This window comes from Acanthopagrus latus, chromosome 11 (genome assembly GCF_904848185.1).
Source record: "Acanthopagrus latus isolate v.2019 chromosome 11, fAcaLat1.1, whole genome shotgun sequence".
NCBI classification, from domain to species: Eukaryota; Metazoa; Chordata; class Actinopteri; order Spariformes; family Sparidae; genus Acanthopagrus; species Acanthopagrus latus.
Window position 1 is genome coordinate 13894819 of NC_051049.1, and position 18784 is coordinate 13913602.

General features: G+C 43.2%; 2 protein-coding genes across 2 annotated transcripts in view; both read right to left on the minus strand.

Annotated features, from left to right (window-relative positions):
* Positions 1-616: 616 nt before the first annotated feature.
* Positions 617-4192, minus strand: dmrta2 (DMRT-like family A2). The gene is made up of 2 exons (XM_037113526.1): positions 2303-4192; positions 617-1953 (listed from the first exon to the last, which is right to left on the minus strand). The coding sequence occupies exons 1-2, from the start codon at positions 2742-2744 to the stop codon at positions 1067-1069; spliced, it is 1329 nt and encodes a 442-aa protein (XP_036969421.1). The 5' UTR covers positions 2745-4192; the 3' UTR covers positions 617-1066.
* Positions 4193-16810: 12618 nt separating this feature from the next.
* The window catches only part of faf1 (Fas (TNFRSF6) associated factor 1), a 65560-nt gene continuing 63586 nt past the window's right edge, over positions 16811-18784 (minus strand). The window contains exon 19 of the mRNA XM_037115323.1: positions 16811-17316. Within this exon, the coding sequence (XP_036971218.1) occupies positions 17233-17316 (84 nt within the window). The 3' untranslated portion in view covers positions 16811-17232. The remainder of the gene's footprint in view (positions 17317-18784) is intronic.

The window sequence follows — 18784 nt, forward strand, 5'->3', positions numbered from 1 at the left end:
TTAGCAGCCAGAGGCCGAAACTTCCTTCCTTTTTTAGTTTCGATGCGAACCTTCCCAAACGGAAATTGCGCCACACATGAAATCTCGACGGTAGAATCATAATAATAATAATAATAATAATAATAATAATACAATTCTCCACTTTTCTTTAAAATAACATTTATTTCCAGCATATTCATACAATGTGACAGCACAGCTTGTAACATTTGAAGAGGAACTGACTTGATCCGGCACTTTGTCACAAGATATCGGCGCTGACTAACGGATAAATGAAAAAGTCAAATATAGCATAGCATTTTTTTTTTTCATATTACCAAATGCAAGATATAATACAGGCAGGTTGGAAAGGAACTAAATTTAAAAACAAAAAAACGAACGAAGGTGAGAGAAATGAAATAATACATGAGCGACAAAACAAGAGGATGGCATTTTTACACATTAGTTTTACATCAGGAGAGAGAGGGTTAACATCTGAAGGCTACATGTTATAATAACTTAATTTGGCCTCGTTTTATATTGTGAGAGAGAGTTTTGAAAAACGAGACGCACTTCAGTTTCATTAACCAGCTGGAAAACAGTCACAACTCTCACAATGATAAATCAATTATTGGTCTCTTTATTTAATGTTAAATCCTGCACACACAAAAAAAAAATAATACAAAAAAAAAATACAAAATATATGTTTCACCCTTTTTGTGCAGCTGGGTTTTATTTTTTTATTTTTATTTTTTAACTTTCCCAGCTTGGTCGTGATTTACTCTGGAATGTATAAATATCTTCTTTGTTTCAGCTTCACGTTATTTTCATTGGTGGGATAATCAGATGGGGGAATGTACTTTAACATATAAATCATTTTTGAAAATTACACATAAGTGAGTTTAGTTCTGTTTTTTTTTCCCCCTCTCTCCCTCTCAGACCATTTGACTACAAGCCAGATAATCCTATTATGTACAGCAGACTGTAGCCAGAACACATCACACATTATTATTTTTTTTTTCGCCAGAATATTCAACACTTGTGGCTACAAATACAACGGGAGTGTGTCTCTGCGGTCGCTCCGGCTGCCTCACTGTTTCTCTGGCGTGTTGTTGACCAGAGGCCCGTACAGGCCGCTGGCGTAGCCCTGCTCCTTGTGTAACATTGTCCTGTCCCTTATCAGGTCGCTAAAGGCGTAGTCCATCGGGGGTCTGAAGCCCAGGGTGGGCATCAGCCCGGTGGTGGAGTAGGGCGTCATGAAAGCCAGTCCCCGGCTGTGCGCAGAGTAGGCCAGCCGCAGCGGGTTCAGTCCCAGGTGGGTGCCCAGGGGATAGGTGCCGGGGTCGGTGCCGAAGTGCGGGGCGTTCGGCTGCAGGGGAGAAAACGCAGAGCGGTTGCTGAGCGTCATGGCTCCGGGTAACATGGGCCTCGTCGCGGCGGTCGTGGACGCGGAGGACGGAGGGGGCTGCTGCGCGCCCTGGAGCATCCTCTCGGCCGTCCACGTCTCATCTGGCGCGGCCTTGTTGGAGCCCTGGGCGCCGCTGTTGTTGAGGATCTGCTCGATGGCCTGCACCACGTCCTTACCGCAGCCCTGCAGGACGAGCTCCAGGACGCTGCGCTTGTGGCTCGGGAACACCCGGGTCAGGATGTCGATGGCGTTCATGTGCCGGGAGGCCGCGGAGGACGGGGAGGGCTCCTGCTCGTCTTTGTCGGTCTCGGAGCCGGAATCGGAGCCGAGGGAGCTGACGGAGCCGGGGGTCTCTCCTCCGTCTTTTAAAGGCTTGGACACGGGTGAGCCGATGAAGGACTCGCTGTCTCCGTTCTCTGAGCCCGAGCCTCCGTGCCGGCCGTCTGGGGACGAGATGCCCGGGGCCGAGTCACTTTCGGTGGAGGCCGGTTTGCCACCGGTCTGCTGCGCGGTGGAGGAGCCGGACAGCTGGTTCTTTGGGAACATCTCGTACTTCTGGATACTTGAATCTGTGGACACAGTCAGAACATCACAGTGTGTGAGACAGGGAGACAAAATATTACGTTACAGTCTGCTAAGAGAGGAGGTCAGAGCCGGAGGTTTAACCAGCAGAGGAAATCAAACCTGAATGACGCAGCCGCAGTTAAACACGTGTCTGTGAAACAGACTGCAACACGAACAGCTGACACTGCACCAAAACTGTAATAACATACTGAGGCCCCTCACAGTTTATACAATAAAGGAATAATCCAGGTATTTAGGCCAGTTTTAACCTAATCCCTCTGACTGTTCTTGAGGCGATACTACTGCAGATTGGAGGACTTTCTCTACCTGCTCTTCAAACAGCTCTCCACTCACCTGAGTTGCTCTCGCTGCTGACGGAGCCGAACACCTCGTAGTTGGGCCGCGGCGGGATGATGCCGTTGGCGGCGGCCAGGGCGAGTCCCTCTGCCGTGCCGTAGAGCAGCTGCAGCTCCCGGGCTTCGTTCTCCTCCTGCGCCTGCTGCCGCCGCAGCGCCACCTGCGCCGCCATCACCCGCTGCCTCTCGGCGATCAGGGTGCACTTGGCGCACATACAGTCCTTCCAGCGGCAGTAGCGCTTGTGGCCTTTGAGCGCGGACACCACGCCGTGGTTCCTGCAGCGGGCACACTTCGGGGTGCGCGGGTATTTGTCCGCAGCGCGCAGGATGAGCGGAGGGCCGCGCAGCAGGCTGCTGGCCATGGACACCGGGATGGAGGCTGCCGAAGGGTGAACCTGCGAGGCAGAGGAGACTGTGGGGAGCTCCGGTCTCAGATCCATGTCCGTGTTCCTCACTGACGAAGCTGAACTATGAACGAGAACACGTTTTCTTTTCAAAGTAAACGATCTGTTTGGGGCAAACTAGCGACGAGACGTTCACATCTGCTCAGCTGCTCTCAACATCTCTGTGCAACAGGTGAAGTCGGCGGCGTGTCTGTCTACTGACGAGGCGATCGAGCAAAAAAACAAAACAAAACAAAAAGAACGACCTACGATCGAAACTCTGATGGGGTAAGTGAGGAGAAGAAGAAGGAGCCAAAACTGCGAAGATACAGTCGACTTTAAATCCGAGCGGAGCAGGAGGCGAGAGGAGCGATCATTCCTCCCCGACAGAGAGTTCAAACTGTCCAGGAGGAGCCGAGCTTGTTACTCGCCGCAGCCTGAGACACTAACTTCCTCCAGAGATCGTCAGTGGATACAGATCCCTCTCTCCCCCCCTCTCTATTGTTGCTCCTACGTTTTCATTAGACAAATTTGACAACAATGTGGCGTCTGTCATTGGCCAAAGGAGGAAGGAGCAATCTGATTGGCTTGCCTCTTTTTTTTCTTTTTTCTTTTTTCTTTTTTTTTTTTTACAACTGTGTCCACCTGAGTTCTTCTTCCAAAATATCAAGTGTTAAGAATCTGAAGGGAGTTCCCGGAAAAGCTAAAAATCGATGCTGTGCACTTTCTTTTGCCCCCCTAAAAAAAAAGAAAAGAAAAGAAAAGAATTTTATAGATTTAAAACAATAGCCTGTGTTCTTCTTCCATTCATGAGAGGAGGGTGCGCTGCCAGACAGGACACTGAGAAATAAAGCAACAACTACAAAATAGCCCTAAAATGAAGAAACGTCTCGTCCCTTCATATGACTTTGTGTATATTTCTCAAGTAATACTCTGTTCTCATCTGGCGACATGATCGTCGATGTGCTAATGCTTTTAATTACAGACTTTTAGGGCTTGTCGCTCTTCTCTCCCCCCCACAAAATAAAGATGTGCGTGACTGTAATCTCATCAGCCTTGGAAGGTAAGTATGGTTTAATTTATTGATACGAGAAAAGAGGAGAAGAGAACATTTGATCTGTGAGACAGTAAGTCTACATTTGCCAGGAGGTTATTTATTGAGGGGCAGCAAATGAAGCTGTGGATGCGGAGAGTTTAACTCCGTCCGAATCAGAACCTCGTCGTCTGGTCCGCTTCACACAGCCACACGGAGCAATATTTAAAATGTTAAGTTACAAAAGAAGTATTTGTTTCGTTAAGAATATTTAAGAGAAAAAACATGTGCGTAGCCTTATATTTAAAATAGTGTAGTTACTACTATTGAATCTTTTCCTGTGTCTTTATTGCGTTCTTCACTTGCAATGTGACAAATACCTCAGATGAAAATTATCGATAGCGATAATTCTCGGCTTGACACGTTTTCAAGAATGTTTTTAAAAATGCATATTTTGGATTTTTTTTTCCCCTCTGCAATCTGTTTCAAAGGCGTCGCGCTGCACAGCCACACCGGTGTGTGACAGGTTTGTTTTGATGCGCTTTTGTGTATTTGATCATTGAATTAATTACAGAAACGAAACGAAATCTTTTCACATTTTTAATTGTTCAATTAGGATATTGTTTGTCTAAACATTGTTGTAAATGCACAGGCAAATTCCTAGAAATAATTAATTGTTACTGTATTATTGTATAGTTAATGTTTACGTCTGTATTTTCACAGCCAAACAAGTATATTATTATTATTATTATTATTATTATTATTATTATTATTATTATTATTATTAATAATAATAATAATACTAATAATAATAATAACAATAATAATACTAATAATAATATGGTTGTTATTATTATTATAAATGTTATTGTGATTATTGTTGCTATTATTATTAATATGATTGTTGTTATTGTTATTATATTAACAACAAACAAAGCCAACTAATGATTTAATAAGGTAATTAAATAAAGTTGTCTCTCGCCGTCAACATGTTAGAATCAATTTCTCCACTCGATACTATATATAGACATAAATATTAAAAAATATATATTATTTCATTAAGGGAAAAATAGTGATAAGTTACTGAAGAAAGAAGATGTTTCTGTCGCTTTTCTTTACTCCTCATTAATTCATTTTAAGACTTTATCGGCGGGAGAGAGAGAGAGAGAGAATCACCTGCTCTGTGTTCTCATGCTGTGATTCTCTGGGACTCCTGCCTCCTGTTATTACCTGGCTGACGGTAATACTGTAATGCTTCCGGAGATTTGAGGAGTCGGCGAGGCGCGGGGCGACAAAAGGGCAACTCAACGCAAACCACCTGCTTCCTCACCTGTTCGCTCGGGGGAAGAGAGATAACTCGCGCGGCTATTTGAATTCAGATTAAAAAGTTATAGATTTTTTATATATATATATTCATTTACTATATTTGTGGGGAGAAATCAACAATTGTCAGTCCCTTGGAGGATGATGACGACAACAACAGTCTTAGTGAAGACGCTGATGAGGAGAGTGGAAATGGCTGCTCGCTGGGTTGTGCTGCACTGCCTCTCTCTCCCCCTTCCCCCCCTTCCCCCCCTTCCTCCTCCTCCTCCTCCTCCTCCTCCCGGGCTCATTGTTTACTTTCTGAATCACTGTAAGCAAATGCCATCTGTTTCCCTCGCCGCTGTCATCTGCACCTTAATTACCTAGCCAACAGGCTAATAGAGACGATATTAAAACTACATCTTTTTGACATTCAAAGTAATTATCTGCATGGGGGCGACGCTCGGATGCGGAACCGGCGCGTCCTAGAATCCTTGCACGGTGAAGTGATAGTATCGAGGCGCAGAGAAGGGCCTCTGCGGGGAGATTACAGGCGAACACTCTCACCTCGAGAGGAGTGAGCGGAACATTTAAAAAAGAAAAAATAAACGTGTGTGTCTCATTAAAGTTTGGCTGTCCTGCCAGGAAAACTAAAACAAAAAAGGGGGGAACAGTTGAAGATTTGAGCTGATTTATATAAAAAAAAATATATATCACCAAAATCTCTGCTGATGATGAGACTGATTTTTAAAGTGGCAACTGACACGTGTTCGTTGAATATATAGAGAAAGAATTAACGCGGCTCTCGCCAAACGTGAGTTTTATTCTGAAGGGGGCTTCCGCTTAAATTAACTCTGATTCGCGTAAAAACTTTCTACCCATTTTTTATCATTATTCGAGAGAAATATGCATTATGATGGGGATTATGTACTCTATTATTCCTCCCCGGGCCCAATTAAAAAAATAATAAAAATGCCCACCGCCCCCCCACCGCCACCACCACCCACCCCCTCCACCCAACGCGCAATTAAAAGTGACTGTGAGCACTTAGAAAGATCCGACATTCTTTGAAGCACTTCATTAGGCCTATGCATCAGAGAAAACTGCGCGATGCTTTTCACCTCTTTCACGGGAGGCTACAGACGAGTGGGTTTTTAACACCCTTTTAAGATCACAACAAAGGCCATGCTTGACCCAACATATGTAGCAGCATGTTTCCGCTGCCCTCCCTGCTCCCCCCGGTGCGGCTTTTTCTAGCGGCCTCTCCCACTGCCGCTGCCCCGCCTGCAGCCCGGCTGGGCCCGGGTCCCCTCCCGTGCTCTCCCGCTGCAGCAGCGCGGCTCCATCACGCAGAGGCAGAGGTTAGAGTAGCAGTTAGACAAGAGGCCGCCGAGAAAAGAAACGCACGGGGTTTTTTTTTTTTTCTTCACACAAGTATTTACACGCTTGACGGGCACCACCGAGCGGGCCCGGGCTTTACACGCAAGAGGCTGTTAACCTGCCACTTCACACCAGCTCCACCGCGGCCCGGATCAGCACAAACGCATTCCTTTAAGGGCAGAGTCAGGGGAGCAGTGGAGGCTGGGGGAGGAGGAGGACACGGAGAAACACATTGTCAGGGTCGTTTATGACCTGCTGTTTATATATACTGACACACAACAGCGACACGAAGCTTTACAGGAACGTGGGGTTGATTTTTAATCACACTGGGGATACCGGGGTCGTAATGTGCGCACTATTGGCTACTGATGACACGCGAGAGCTGCAATTAGTCGTTATTAACAATTACGCTAATATGAGTTTATGGTGGCAGCGGATGGAAGATGTGTTCAGGGTCTTTTATTAAGGAATCATGAGTAATAGAAAGTAAAAACACGTAAGTCATACTTGTGTTAAAGCACTTAAGTTGTTCGGCAGCTGGCAGAACGAACTTAGATATCAGTCAACACAGGATCAGCTGATCGGCTCCAGTAGCCAGCATTCTGTCTGATAGAAAATAAATAAAGTAAGGATTTATAGATTATATTGTTTTAAGACACATGTCACCTGTAAATAAAATTAGGAAGTCTGTCACAAAAAGGTACAAATAAATAATAGCCTACCTCAAAATTGTTTGTACAGCACACGATTAAATGTACTTAGTACATTCTTCACTGAAAAGATCCCGAAGATCCAAAATTGAAGTAAAATTACAAGCTATTTTTAAAAAGGTATCCAAACTATATTGAAATGATATTTGAGTAAAATAAAGATAAAGATATTTTGTTAACGTCTGACTTTGGTAAAAGTGAAAGTCACTCATATGAAGAGTGCCTGAGTAAAAATATCAAAGTATCCGATGTTAAATTAACTTATGTATCAAAAGTGATTGTGAAAGTAAATGATAGAAAGGGTTGTTGGTTCTTGGTCGACTGATAATCGGCTCCAATATTCGGCATTTTCTTTGGTGCCGAATGAAATAAATTAAAGCACTGATGCAGCATGAAATGTGTAAAGTAATCGAGTACATGTAGTAGCGTAAAAGTACAATATTTGCCTCCAGAGTTTAGGAAGTAGGCTATAAAGTAGCAGAAAATAGAAATGCTCAAGTAAAAGTAGCAGAAAATTGTACTGAAGTACTCGAGTAAATGTACTCATTTTAGTAATATTACCAAAGAGTTATCAACTGAATTTACCTAAAACATGAAAAATAAGTATGTGTCAGTAACGTATTCTGTATTATATTACTGGATTGCAGGTTGAGGGAGTGACGGCATACATGTGAGGAGATTACGTCATTAGGAACCATAAGGTAACTGTATTCCGTGAAGTTACAGCTGAAAAGGTGTAATTAGTTAAACGATCAGTTAAAAAGGGGGGGAGGGTGATTACTAACAGGGTTAACATTTTAAAATAAAGCAGTATTATGCCAGTTGCCATGCACATGCGCACACGTGACAACACATCTCACACAGCAGCTAAATGATCTTTATCAACATTGAACAAAAGTCATATCATTGCTTTTTCTTTTCTCTGGTCTGGGGGAATCCAGAAGTAAGGGGAAGTAATAAAGTTACACTTGTCTAATATTGTGACATGAAAGTACTTGAAGTTACAGGCTGTATTTTGTAACAGGTAATCAGTAACGTTATCACAACAGAAAATACTATGATGCAGTTCTGTGAGCTGATTTTATAGATTTTGTTTGAGGTGGAACTACTTTTAGATACTTCACACACTGCTGGCTGCTTCAATCGGTAAAACATAATAATAATAATAATAATAATAATAATAATAATAATAATAATAATAATAAATCCATCATGTTTCATAATTATGTATAAAATAAGCAAGCAGCTGCACCAGCGGGGTGAATAGGGGAGCATACAATGGAAAAAGTGACTGAGGAGTACATCTGGAGGATGACTGGCTGCTGGTTTGCAGTCCAGCTCTGCAGAGGTCACAGAGACAAACAGCCACACGGGCTGAAAAAAAAAAAAAAAAGTGTGTGTGAGCAGGATCGGGCTGCCGGAGGGCCAAGAGGCAGCAAACACTTGAGGCTGGAGAGGCAGAGAGAAGAGGTCTCTGAAGCATCTCTCCTCAGCCGCTAGAATAACACTTATTTGTAAATGGAGGGATAACCCTGCCGCGGCGTATGAATATTTCAGAGATCTGAAGGGTCCGTCTGTGCCAAGGCTGTTGGCTCTCTCTCTCTCTCTCTCTCTCTCTCTCTCTCTCTCACACACACACACTCACTCACTCACACACCCACCCACCCACACACACACACACACACACACACACACACACACGCACAGAAAAAAAAAATACCGTTTTGTGCCCCCGAGGTAGGTTGGCAGGGATTATCTTTGTTTAATGAATGGGCTACAAGTGTTCATCAACACGGCGAGATTATTGGGCTCTCTCGCTCTCCCCTTCTGCGAGCCCTATAGTGCCATATAACTCCAGTGTGAGCGTGTGTGTGTGTAGGTCTGTCTGTGTCTGTCTCACACACACACACACACACACACTGCAGAGCCAATTAAAATGCGCTCTCCCCTCGCTCTATCCCTTCCACATCTGCCTCCTTTTCTCCCACCGACGAATGGCGCAGGAAAAAAAAGAAGGAAGCTCATGAATAGGCGCTCATTGAGATCACAGATGGAGTATGGCTTTCTTTTTGCAAGAAATTTGAGAAACACCATTGTCCCCAATCAAAACTCAATGTGTTCGCCTACAATGGTGCCGGCTTTGAGCTCCGCCGCTTCAATTGGCCTTGTTTTTGAAACTTGAAGTGTTCCGCACAAAGACTTGGCCCTCCTAGATGTCACCACCGCCTCGCCTCGCTTCGGTGTGTGTGTGTGTGTGTGCGTGCGTGCGTGTGTGTGCGCGCGCGCTCAGAGAGAGAGCGAGCGAGAGAGAGAGAGAGAGAGAAAACACAATTAATATGAAGCTGTAATTACTCCCCTTCACGCCACTGCACCCATTCAGGACCCCACTGGTCCATTTATTGCTTTATCCCATGCGGCTGATAATCCGAATACCTCAGGTTTTTATAAGGCCTCCACACAGGAACTACATTACTATAAATGAGCTGAGCGAGCTGACGGAGGCTGAGGAGAAGAGAGTGCGGGGATGAATTAGTCTGTTAGAATTAGTTTGACTTCATGAGCGCGTTGATATTATATATACATAAAAAAAAAAAAAAACATTAATTGTGATAAATGTTTTTTTTCCAAATATCATTTTCCTCCAGGCTTAATGGTTAATTAAAGCTTAGACGCCTTTTGGAATACACTCACTCATATCAAATGATATCTAGGCCTAATTGTATTTTTGGATTCATTCGATTCAATTATTGTGTCCTGTGTCATCACAGATTTGAGGATATTTTTGAGCAGCTTTAAGATTTTTTAATTCCTTTTTTTTTTTTTTTTGTTATTGTTCCTCCGGACTTTATTTTCTCCAGCTCAGCTGCAGGAGCCCAGTTTAAACAAGTGCTGAATGAGACCAGGTGTCGCAGCACAGTGTGGATGTGGTGTCTCTGCAGCAGCGCCCCCTGGTACCGACAGCTCCAGGACCAGCAGCGGGCGGGGAGGCGCAGGCTGCTACCGGTGTGAGGAGGGAGAGTGCTTTTCGTTATTGTGGGGGGAAAAAAATAATACAAACAAACAAATAAATAAGTAAATAAATAAATATCACTTGTTTGAAGGAACAACTGAATACAATCGACACACTTTCTTCCTGAGGAATATTTCATCCAGCATCACACCAACAGGGCTGGTTGATGTATTAAAACAATTTGATAATTATATTATTTATTTGATTAAAGTGACAAATATCTTCAGTTTGTTCGTGTTCAAACTTCCTCTGACACTGTAAGCGCTTGTTTCCATGTCATTAAAAGTCACTTTAAAGCGAGCTGAATTAAAATGGCCTGCCGGGTGTTGCTGAACATAACATGAAATTACAAATTCTTACTCTTAAATCGTCATTGTTCTTGGGCTTGTTGGCCACCATGCAAAGGATTCACTCAGGTGTGTATGTTTGTGTTTGTTTGCTTGTTTGTGTTTTTGTTTTACACAGTAAAAACATAAACAGAATTACACTCCAGCTTCAGAATTTAAGAATACCCTAAACACAAACGAGTAAGAAATGAATATATGAATTTGTTTAAGAATACAGATTCACCGGGACAGTTATGTTCATATACTCAACACGTGATATCCGTTTAAAACACTAAATACATTTAGAGGCTTCACGAAAAGAGTTCTCTGGTCGACACTTCGTTTGGTTTTGTTCGCAGACTAACAGTCCAGAAAAAAACACCAAATATATATGATAAATAAATAAATAGATATAGATAAACAAATAAATTAAATCTAAACATTTCGGACAAGGCACTTCCACTTTACTCGGAATTCTCGAATAAAGTGGAAGTGCCTCAAACTGTACTCGAGTAAATGTACTTCGTTACATTCCATCACAGAGTATTTCATTACAGGCCACAAGCGACTCTTATTTAAAGATGCCGTGTGCTGACGTCAGAGACACATGGTGCCGTTACAACAGGTCTGATTCAGTCAGTGCAGATTTCACCTGCTTGCACTACAAAATACTAATGTATTTGAATGTTTACCCATTAAAATAAAATGTGTTGATTCATTGGTTAAGTGAGGGCCTGTCTGACCGAGCAGAGCACACAGAATTAAATCTGCTCTGCCTTGAAATAATAAGTGTCCGTGTCGAAGCTCTGACGAGGATCCTACAGACTTCGGGTCTTTTAAGATTTTTTATTTTATTTTTTATTTTTTAAATAAGAAGGCTGCGAGGAAAATGTGTTGTTTGTTTTATTCCCAAGATAAAACACAAAGTCCTTCCATGTCTATTGTGTCATTAACAAACAGCACTGTGAACACAGACAGAGACAGAGAGGTGACCCCCCCCTTTTGTGGCCAGCCAACAGTTTAAGCTGCATAGATTCTGTTTCTTTGGGCCGGGCCGGCGTCTCTGAGAAAGTAAACTCGGCGGTGACCCTCCAGGTTAGGCCAGTCTGGGAGAGGAGCGGGGAGGGGGGACCCTGTGATTCCGAGGGGAGCCGCCGTGCCCGCACATCTCCGCGGGTCCCACTTCAAAAGGAGGGAGGAGAGATCAACTTGTGGCAGGAATTTTGTCCCCTCGCCAGTGGGCCGCATTCTTGACCCCGGCGGAGCTGGTTAAACATCGCGCACCGCTTTTCCTCTTTTTGTGCGCCAGAGAATCAAGACAGCAACCTGATGTTGCCACCGCTGAATCCGTGGCAGGGACGCCGGCAGAGTAAGCTCATTACCACACAGACACTTTATTCTCATCCCCCCTGTGTCAGAGTGGAGGAGGAGGAGGAGGAGGAGGAGGAGGAGGAGGAGGCGCTGATTAAGACATCCAGGCAAAGTTTGACCAATATGTCAAAGAAGACACAGTCCAAACACTGATAACCTCTGCTTCATGAAAGACGATCAGAACGACTGCAAGTTAAAAAACAGAAAGAAAAAAAAAGAGGTTTTAAAGATGTTAATGGACTTAAGATTCCTCAAAAAAAAAACAAACAAACAAAACAAAACAAAAACACAATAAAATAATGTTTGTGTACTTCCTGTGTTAGGGTAGAAATATAGAAATAACACTAATATTGTTTGCTGACAACAGCTCTGTCACACTCCTCTCCCCACACACAGTTAAAAACCTGAGAACTTTTTTTCCCTCCCCTGTGACACAAAAACAGCTGATGACAAGTTTGGTCAGGTACGAGCGAGGAATATCATTATGTCTCGTCAGCATCATCCTCATCCTCATCCTCCTCATCAGCTGCAGCAGCGCTGAGGAACATGCCTGTGCACATTACATCCGAGCAGGGCTGCGTGATAGAAACTGTAATCTCACACTTGAGAGGAGCTGCACTATGCGCGCTGTTTGCCCCCCGAGCAGGACGAGCAGAGGTGCACCTGTCTGCTCTCTTGCGTAAACGCAGCCGGCTTCACGCTCGCTGAGCTCGTCGGCCCGCCGTGACCTCGCCCTCGCCCCGAGCTGCACGTGTCCGCACGGCAGACTCACACACGACTCTGCGGCAGTGCTCGAGCTCTACCGCTCTACCCCTCCCTCCCTCCATCCATCCATCCATCCATCCATCCATCCAGCCAGCCATCCATCCAGCCAGCCATCCATCCGTACAAATATCAGCCACAGACATTTACACCTCAGAGCCTTGAACTAAACTGGGCTCCAGCAGCCAGAAAGAAAAACGTTGGGGTTGTACCTTTCTGGAAACAAACAAAAAAGAAAAAAAGAAAAAAAACACTGAAACGTTTCATATCAACGTTTCTACACTTTGCATCAGATTATGTTCAGACATGTGGTGTTCTTACCTGAAGGTGATGTGGTGGTGGTGTGACAGCTATAGATGAGACCACTGTTCCCTCATGTGTTCCAGGCCAGAGGAGCAAGAAGGCATTCATAACGAGATGTTGGGAAATATTTTTAATTACACAGCAAAATGGTTCGAGCCATGCTCGTAGGGACAAAGCCAGGTATTTGAATCCATGTCATGATCATTTCCTAACCCCTAAAAAAGTGGTTGTGATGCCTAAACTTAACCACACCACACATTTAGGTGAAATGTAAAGAACCGCTTCAGCAGTTTCAACATAGAATTGTGGGGCTCAACAATTTGCCAAGGCTTCGAGGTGGGCGAATCATCTTTGAACTCAGAGGGCCGCAGATAGAACACATTTCCATCACAGGGTTTTCCTCGAGTTGGGAAAGAGAAACATTCAAACACACAAACAGATGACTCAAATGAGAAGCAATAATACAAAGATTCCTTCATGTTTGAGCAGTAGGTCGGGTTTTAGCAGCACGACTTTACAAACTAGAGGACCTTTCAGACGAGTCCTCATAAATGCATTTTTGCCTTGCAGGTCTTCTGTTACAAGCTCAATTGTTTGGGTATGCCACAAATGAAATACATATACATTTTTCATTTCAAAGCGGTTAATCAGTCCTTACTTCACCAAACATTCGAAGCATCTTGCATGGGTTCAGGCAGAAGGGTAAGTGTAATTTCCTCATGAGATCAGAAACTGAATTTTCTGCGTCACCCACTGTTTTCAGCCAGGTCGGTTACATGTTATGTCTCCCTGTGAATTCTTCTTCATCCCCACTCTCACTCCCACAGACAGCCATGTCTACAGTTATCTATGGGGGATCTCTAGATACATTTCATGGACTGAGTCCATTCCAACAATCTTTTAAATGTTAAAATTAAATTCTGCATTATTGTTACCTTGGCTAAGTCACTTAGTTCTGGGTGTTTTATACTTTCAAGGCTTTGTTTTCAAGTTTTAGTCCTCCTTTCTAGGATGATGGAAAATCTAAATATCGATCAATAAAGTTTTAGGTTTAAAAAGCCACGTGTCCTAGAAAACCTGAATTTCCTCAATTTACGAATACCAATATTTGAGAAAGAGGATACTTCTCTCACACCTTGTTTTCAAAACAATGGTTAAACATTACCAGCGATGTATCTTTTAACAAACAGAGAAAGAGAGAGAGAGAGCGAAAGCCAAAAGAATTAGTCCTGCAGCGTTCCTCCCTCACACTCGCTCTCCGTCGGTGCCTTGAGCAACACCTCTTGTCTGGTCAGACCTGCGGAAGTCTGGCTGGCTGAGCACATTAGACCGACTCATTCCTTGCGTGAGAAACAAGGCGGCCACAGACAAACTGACAAACAAACACTCACGCTCTGGGATACTTGTGTGATGTACTCACTGCGTGTATCACACAACCAGTCCCAGGTTTGTTTGTTTATCAACTATAACTTCACTTATTCAGCGACAACTTCATGACCTCATGAACTTCTTTTAAGACATGAAACACCACAGGCTTTGACGGCAGTACGCACAGAGAGCTTCACGCGATAATTGTCTGTTTCACCCACAAGGATTAAGTTGAAGCTCGCAGAACTCCCATTTGAAACTAAACTAACTCAAAACAGCTTGAACAGACCTGGTCGCCTCCACTTGTTTAATCTAAATTAATCTGAACCAGTTCACAGAGAAGATTTAAACTACACTGGGACAACACAGGGTCTTACACTGTTCCCCTGAAGAGAGCGAGCTCAGTTCTGCTGTCAAGTTTAGTGTTGTTCACGCTGACAGAGGTCAGAGTCTATAACCATCAAAACCTGCTTCTGACCTGTGTAGAGATTATTATTCATATCCATTATAAATGACTGAAGTTCACCTATCTTCTTTAAAGTAACAAAATCATTTATGATGCATTTGACATTTCCACTTTAGTCATATAAATCTAAAGTTTGCCTTAAAATGCATCTGATCAAATCCAAGAATCTCCATTTAACTGTTAAAAACACAAAAGCTGTATGTAGCTTTAGTTAAAAAAATAAATAAATAAAAACATTGCCTTGAATTTGTATTTACCATTTTTCTAAAGGCACTTGCACTTTGCCCAACACTGACTATGACTATGTACTAACATTTCTCATTTTCAAAAATTAACCCTGAACAGTGCTGGTACAGAAAAAGTCAATGCATTCCAACACCTAAGCCTAACAATGTTGATGTCTGTGCACAGTGTTTTAATTGCAGTATAGTATAGTATTCTGATGATCTCACAACTACGTAGACTCAGTCCATCCTTCTCTGTCTCCCCCTGTGCTTGCTGTTGTTATCAACTATAAAATAAAAAAAAGTCATTAATGTTCCATGAAAATCAGAGCATCTCACTCTCATCACATTTCTTTTCCTGCCTCTGCAGTGTTTTTTCTCTCTGCCCTGACTCAGTTTGTTTGTGACGGCTGCTCTGCTGGGGTTCTCAAACTTTGCCTTTAGCTGACAGAGGAGCCCTGCCACAGATGGAGGGCTAAGCCTGCGTGATCTCTCCTCGCTGGAGGCACGAAATTAGCTGCGGTGTGGCTGATATTACCAGGTGGTGTGTGAGTGAGAATATTAAAACATTTGTAAAGAGAAGTGCACAGAACAGAGATGTGAGGATGCATATATAAAAACTTTAGTATCAGTAGAAAATTGGAAGTGGACGACCTGGGTAAGATTACCTTGACTGTGATCAAACGGAGAGTTGTGGTATTGACATCTTGTTTCTTCGCTCGCAGCTCAGATATTAATAAGAGGTGGAACACCAGTAGAGCAGCATGATCTGTGTGATTTACCTCTTCTGACTCAGACGTTGGTTCCTGGTGTCTAACCAGTTTGGATCAAACAACTCTCAATATGACAGATTCACAGACAGATTCAATAGGTAAACTAGGCAAACAGATTTGACAAGATATGAAATGTACACGTTTTGCTTAATTTCGGTAGATTTTCAGCTGAATCAATACACCCGCATCCCAATACCCCCACAGATGTCACGATGTAGAAATTCATATTTTTTGTACATTTCATATAAAGTCAGCTGATCCTCCATCTACTCTGGACCCCGTGAAATAAAGACTTATATCATGTAAAAACCTGTGAGTGTGTGTCATGATGTGTTTCAACAGATTTCCGAGCAAGACAAATTGATGTTCATATTCATATATTTTATATAATGTATATCAAACTAAAACTAATACAGCATCAAACTTAAAAAGGATCAAGAGAAAAAAAAGGAGAAAATAAAGAGCTGAAAACTGAGCAATCCATTGGCTTGTGGAGCGGTGGATGTTAAAACCAGGGGGAGCGGAGACTTCGGGAGGGGGTGGCGGGGCGGCGCTGCAGATGCTGCAGGTGTCCCATCACGTCTCGTCTCCCGCGGCAGTCAGCGGACGGAGGGGTGCAAAGGGGGAGGTTAAGGAGGAGGGTCTGGGGGTGGAGAGTGGAGTTTGGGAGAGGATCTGGGGGTAGATACAGGTGGAGATGAGACAGCCCCGACCTCTGCCGGCGCCGCATCTCGTCTTTGCTGTTTAATTCCTTTCAATTTTTTAAGCATTTTTTTTTTTTTTTTTCCGATTTCAAACACAAAAACCATGTTCTAAAAAAAGCAGCCTTGGTGTGTTGAGTGTGGAATCATGGATGGGAACAAGTCCATGACCTCTTCTTGTTTTGTTTTTTTTGTTTTTTTTTTCCTGTGACACAGATTTGTCTACTCAGTCTCTCAATGCTGTTATGGTACTGTGTTGTGTTTGTGTTGTGAGAGAAAAAAAACCATGACACAGCAGCTGGGAACGTGAAGTTGTGTGTGTGTGAGAGGAGCTGAGAGAGAGAGAGTGAGAGAGAGACAGAGAGAAAGAAAGAAAGAGAGAGACAGTGAGGGGGGAGAGAGAGAGAGAGAGAGAGAGAGAGAGAGAGAGAGAGAGAGAGAGAGAGAGAAAGAAAGAAAGAAAGAAAGAAAGAAAGACAGAAAGAGAGAGAGAGAGAGAGAGAGAGAGAGTTTGGGGCAGGTGAATGTTTGGCTGTGTGCTTGTGATACTGTCTTTGCTCCTCTGTGCAACACGTGTACACCAGGCATTCATGTGCCACGACCAGGTCGAGGGCAGAGAAGCTTACTTGCACTTGTGTGTGTGTGTGTGTGGGTCACTGGATGTGCATGCCAGTGTGTTCATGTACGTCTGAGAGGATGTTTTTGTATGTGTGTGCTGTGTGTGTTCGTGTATACTGTAGGCCCAGACTGGTGTGGGCCCATGCTCGGTGACTAGTGTGTGTCCAGCCAGTTCATCAGTCAGTTCATCAGGCGGTCTTATTCTTTAGCCTCCAGGAAAAGCGTCTCCTGTGGAAACAACTTGGCCTCCAGCAGAGTTGACCCTGGATCCAACTGGGTGATCTGAGAAGAAACAAGGGGATGGGGGATATATTAAACACATTTTCAACTAAAATATGTACACACTGCACTGGATTAGAGAGTAATCTGACACAGTTCTGTTTCCCTGATTAAACCATCAATCAATCAGTAAATAACATGTCTAAAACGGTGAAAGATGCTAATCACAACGATTCAGAACTGAAACCGTCATCTTCGATTTAATTGTTTGCTTCAAGCCCAAAGATAATAGTTCACAATGCAGAAAAGCAGCAAATCCTCCCGTTTGAGGAAATAGGACCGGCAAATCTGGAACCAGAAAGTGTTTGGAACGAAAAAAAGAAAAATCGTCAAATTTGATGGCATACGATTTTCTGCCAACGGACTAATCCATCACTTGACGAACTGTTTCAGCACTCCTGTTTTGGCCTCCCATCCACAATGGCATGCCATTTTCCCAAAACCGCAAAGGATCTTAACCAAAGAGCTCAGTTAAGTGGAGAGAGGACAGTATTAGCAACAATACTGCTAGACAAAATTTTAGACATGGACAAAGCTGCAGAAGAAATTCTGTTTAAAACACTATATGTAATTTCTGCTTTCAGTCGAAACAAAAGACATAAGTAGCGCGGGATCATGGATCAAGTTGTTGTCTTCACTGTTAAACAGCCACTGTTGCTGATGAAGATAAAGCTATGTGACTCAGGCAGAAATGTTCACAGACGAGGTGATGTGTTAGTACATTTAGTGACGTTCGCTGACTCTCTTCCCCACTCTCTGACGTATCATCTGATGATTTCCTGGTAGGCAAACAAATGATTCATTTATATAATATGAGGATTTCACTGGAATTGAACACTGTCGCGACCATTTAGGATAATGAAATGCAACACAACTCAGCAAAATATATACCAAGGGTGTTGTCGCTTTTTTCCCCAAATATTTTAATGTAGAAATGTTACATATTATATCTTTAAATCTTCTGATAAACTACAATATATAATATATATATAATATTATATTGCATTTTCACATTTATCCATATCAGTGCGGACAATCTCTCAGTCATTCTGCGCTACTGAAGCCTCTTTTGGTGATTGTCTCCACCACACATGCCCTGCGATCCAGACTGGAGAACAGTGTAGCTTCACTGCCGAGCTCATTTAATGTGTGTGTGTTCGTAAGATAGTGTGTACGGTGTGTATTATTCTAACATCATGTTTGAAAGAAAAAAAAAAATCTGGGCAGTAATCTGAGCAGCTAGAGGTTTGTTTCCCTGAGAGGACCAGCAGGTTTATTTTTTTAAAAAAGGCTCCAATCCAGAACAAACTGATGAAGGTTACAGGACAGGAGAGAGAGTGTGTATGTGTTATAACAACTCCTCCCTGTGTGTGAGACAGGGAGAGGGGGAGAGCTTTGTGAGTTTTCGATGGCTAATAATGACTAATTTAAACTGTGATGAAGGTCAAACAGGAACGTAGCTGATGGTGTA

Coding starts and splice junctions, on each gene's coding strand:
- dmrta2 (XM_037113526.1), bottom strand. CDS start 2,744: ATGGATCTGAGACCGGAGCTCCCCACAGTCTCCTCTGCCTCGCAGGTT. Junction 1,954..2,302: donor CAGCAGCGAGAGCAACTCAG/GTGAGTGGAGAG, acceptor CTGTGTCCACAG/ATTCAAGTATCCAGAAGTAC.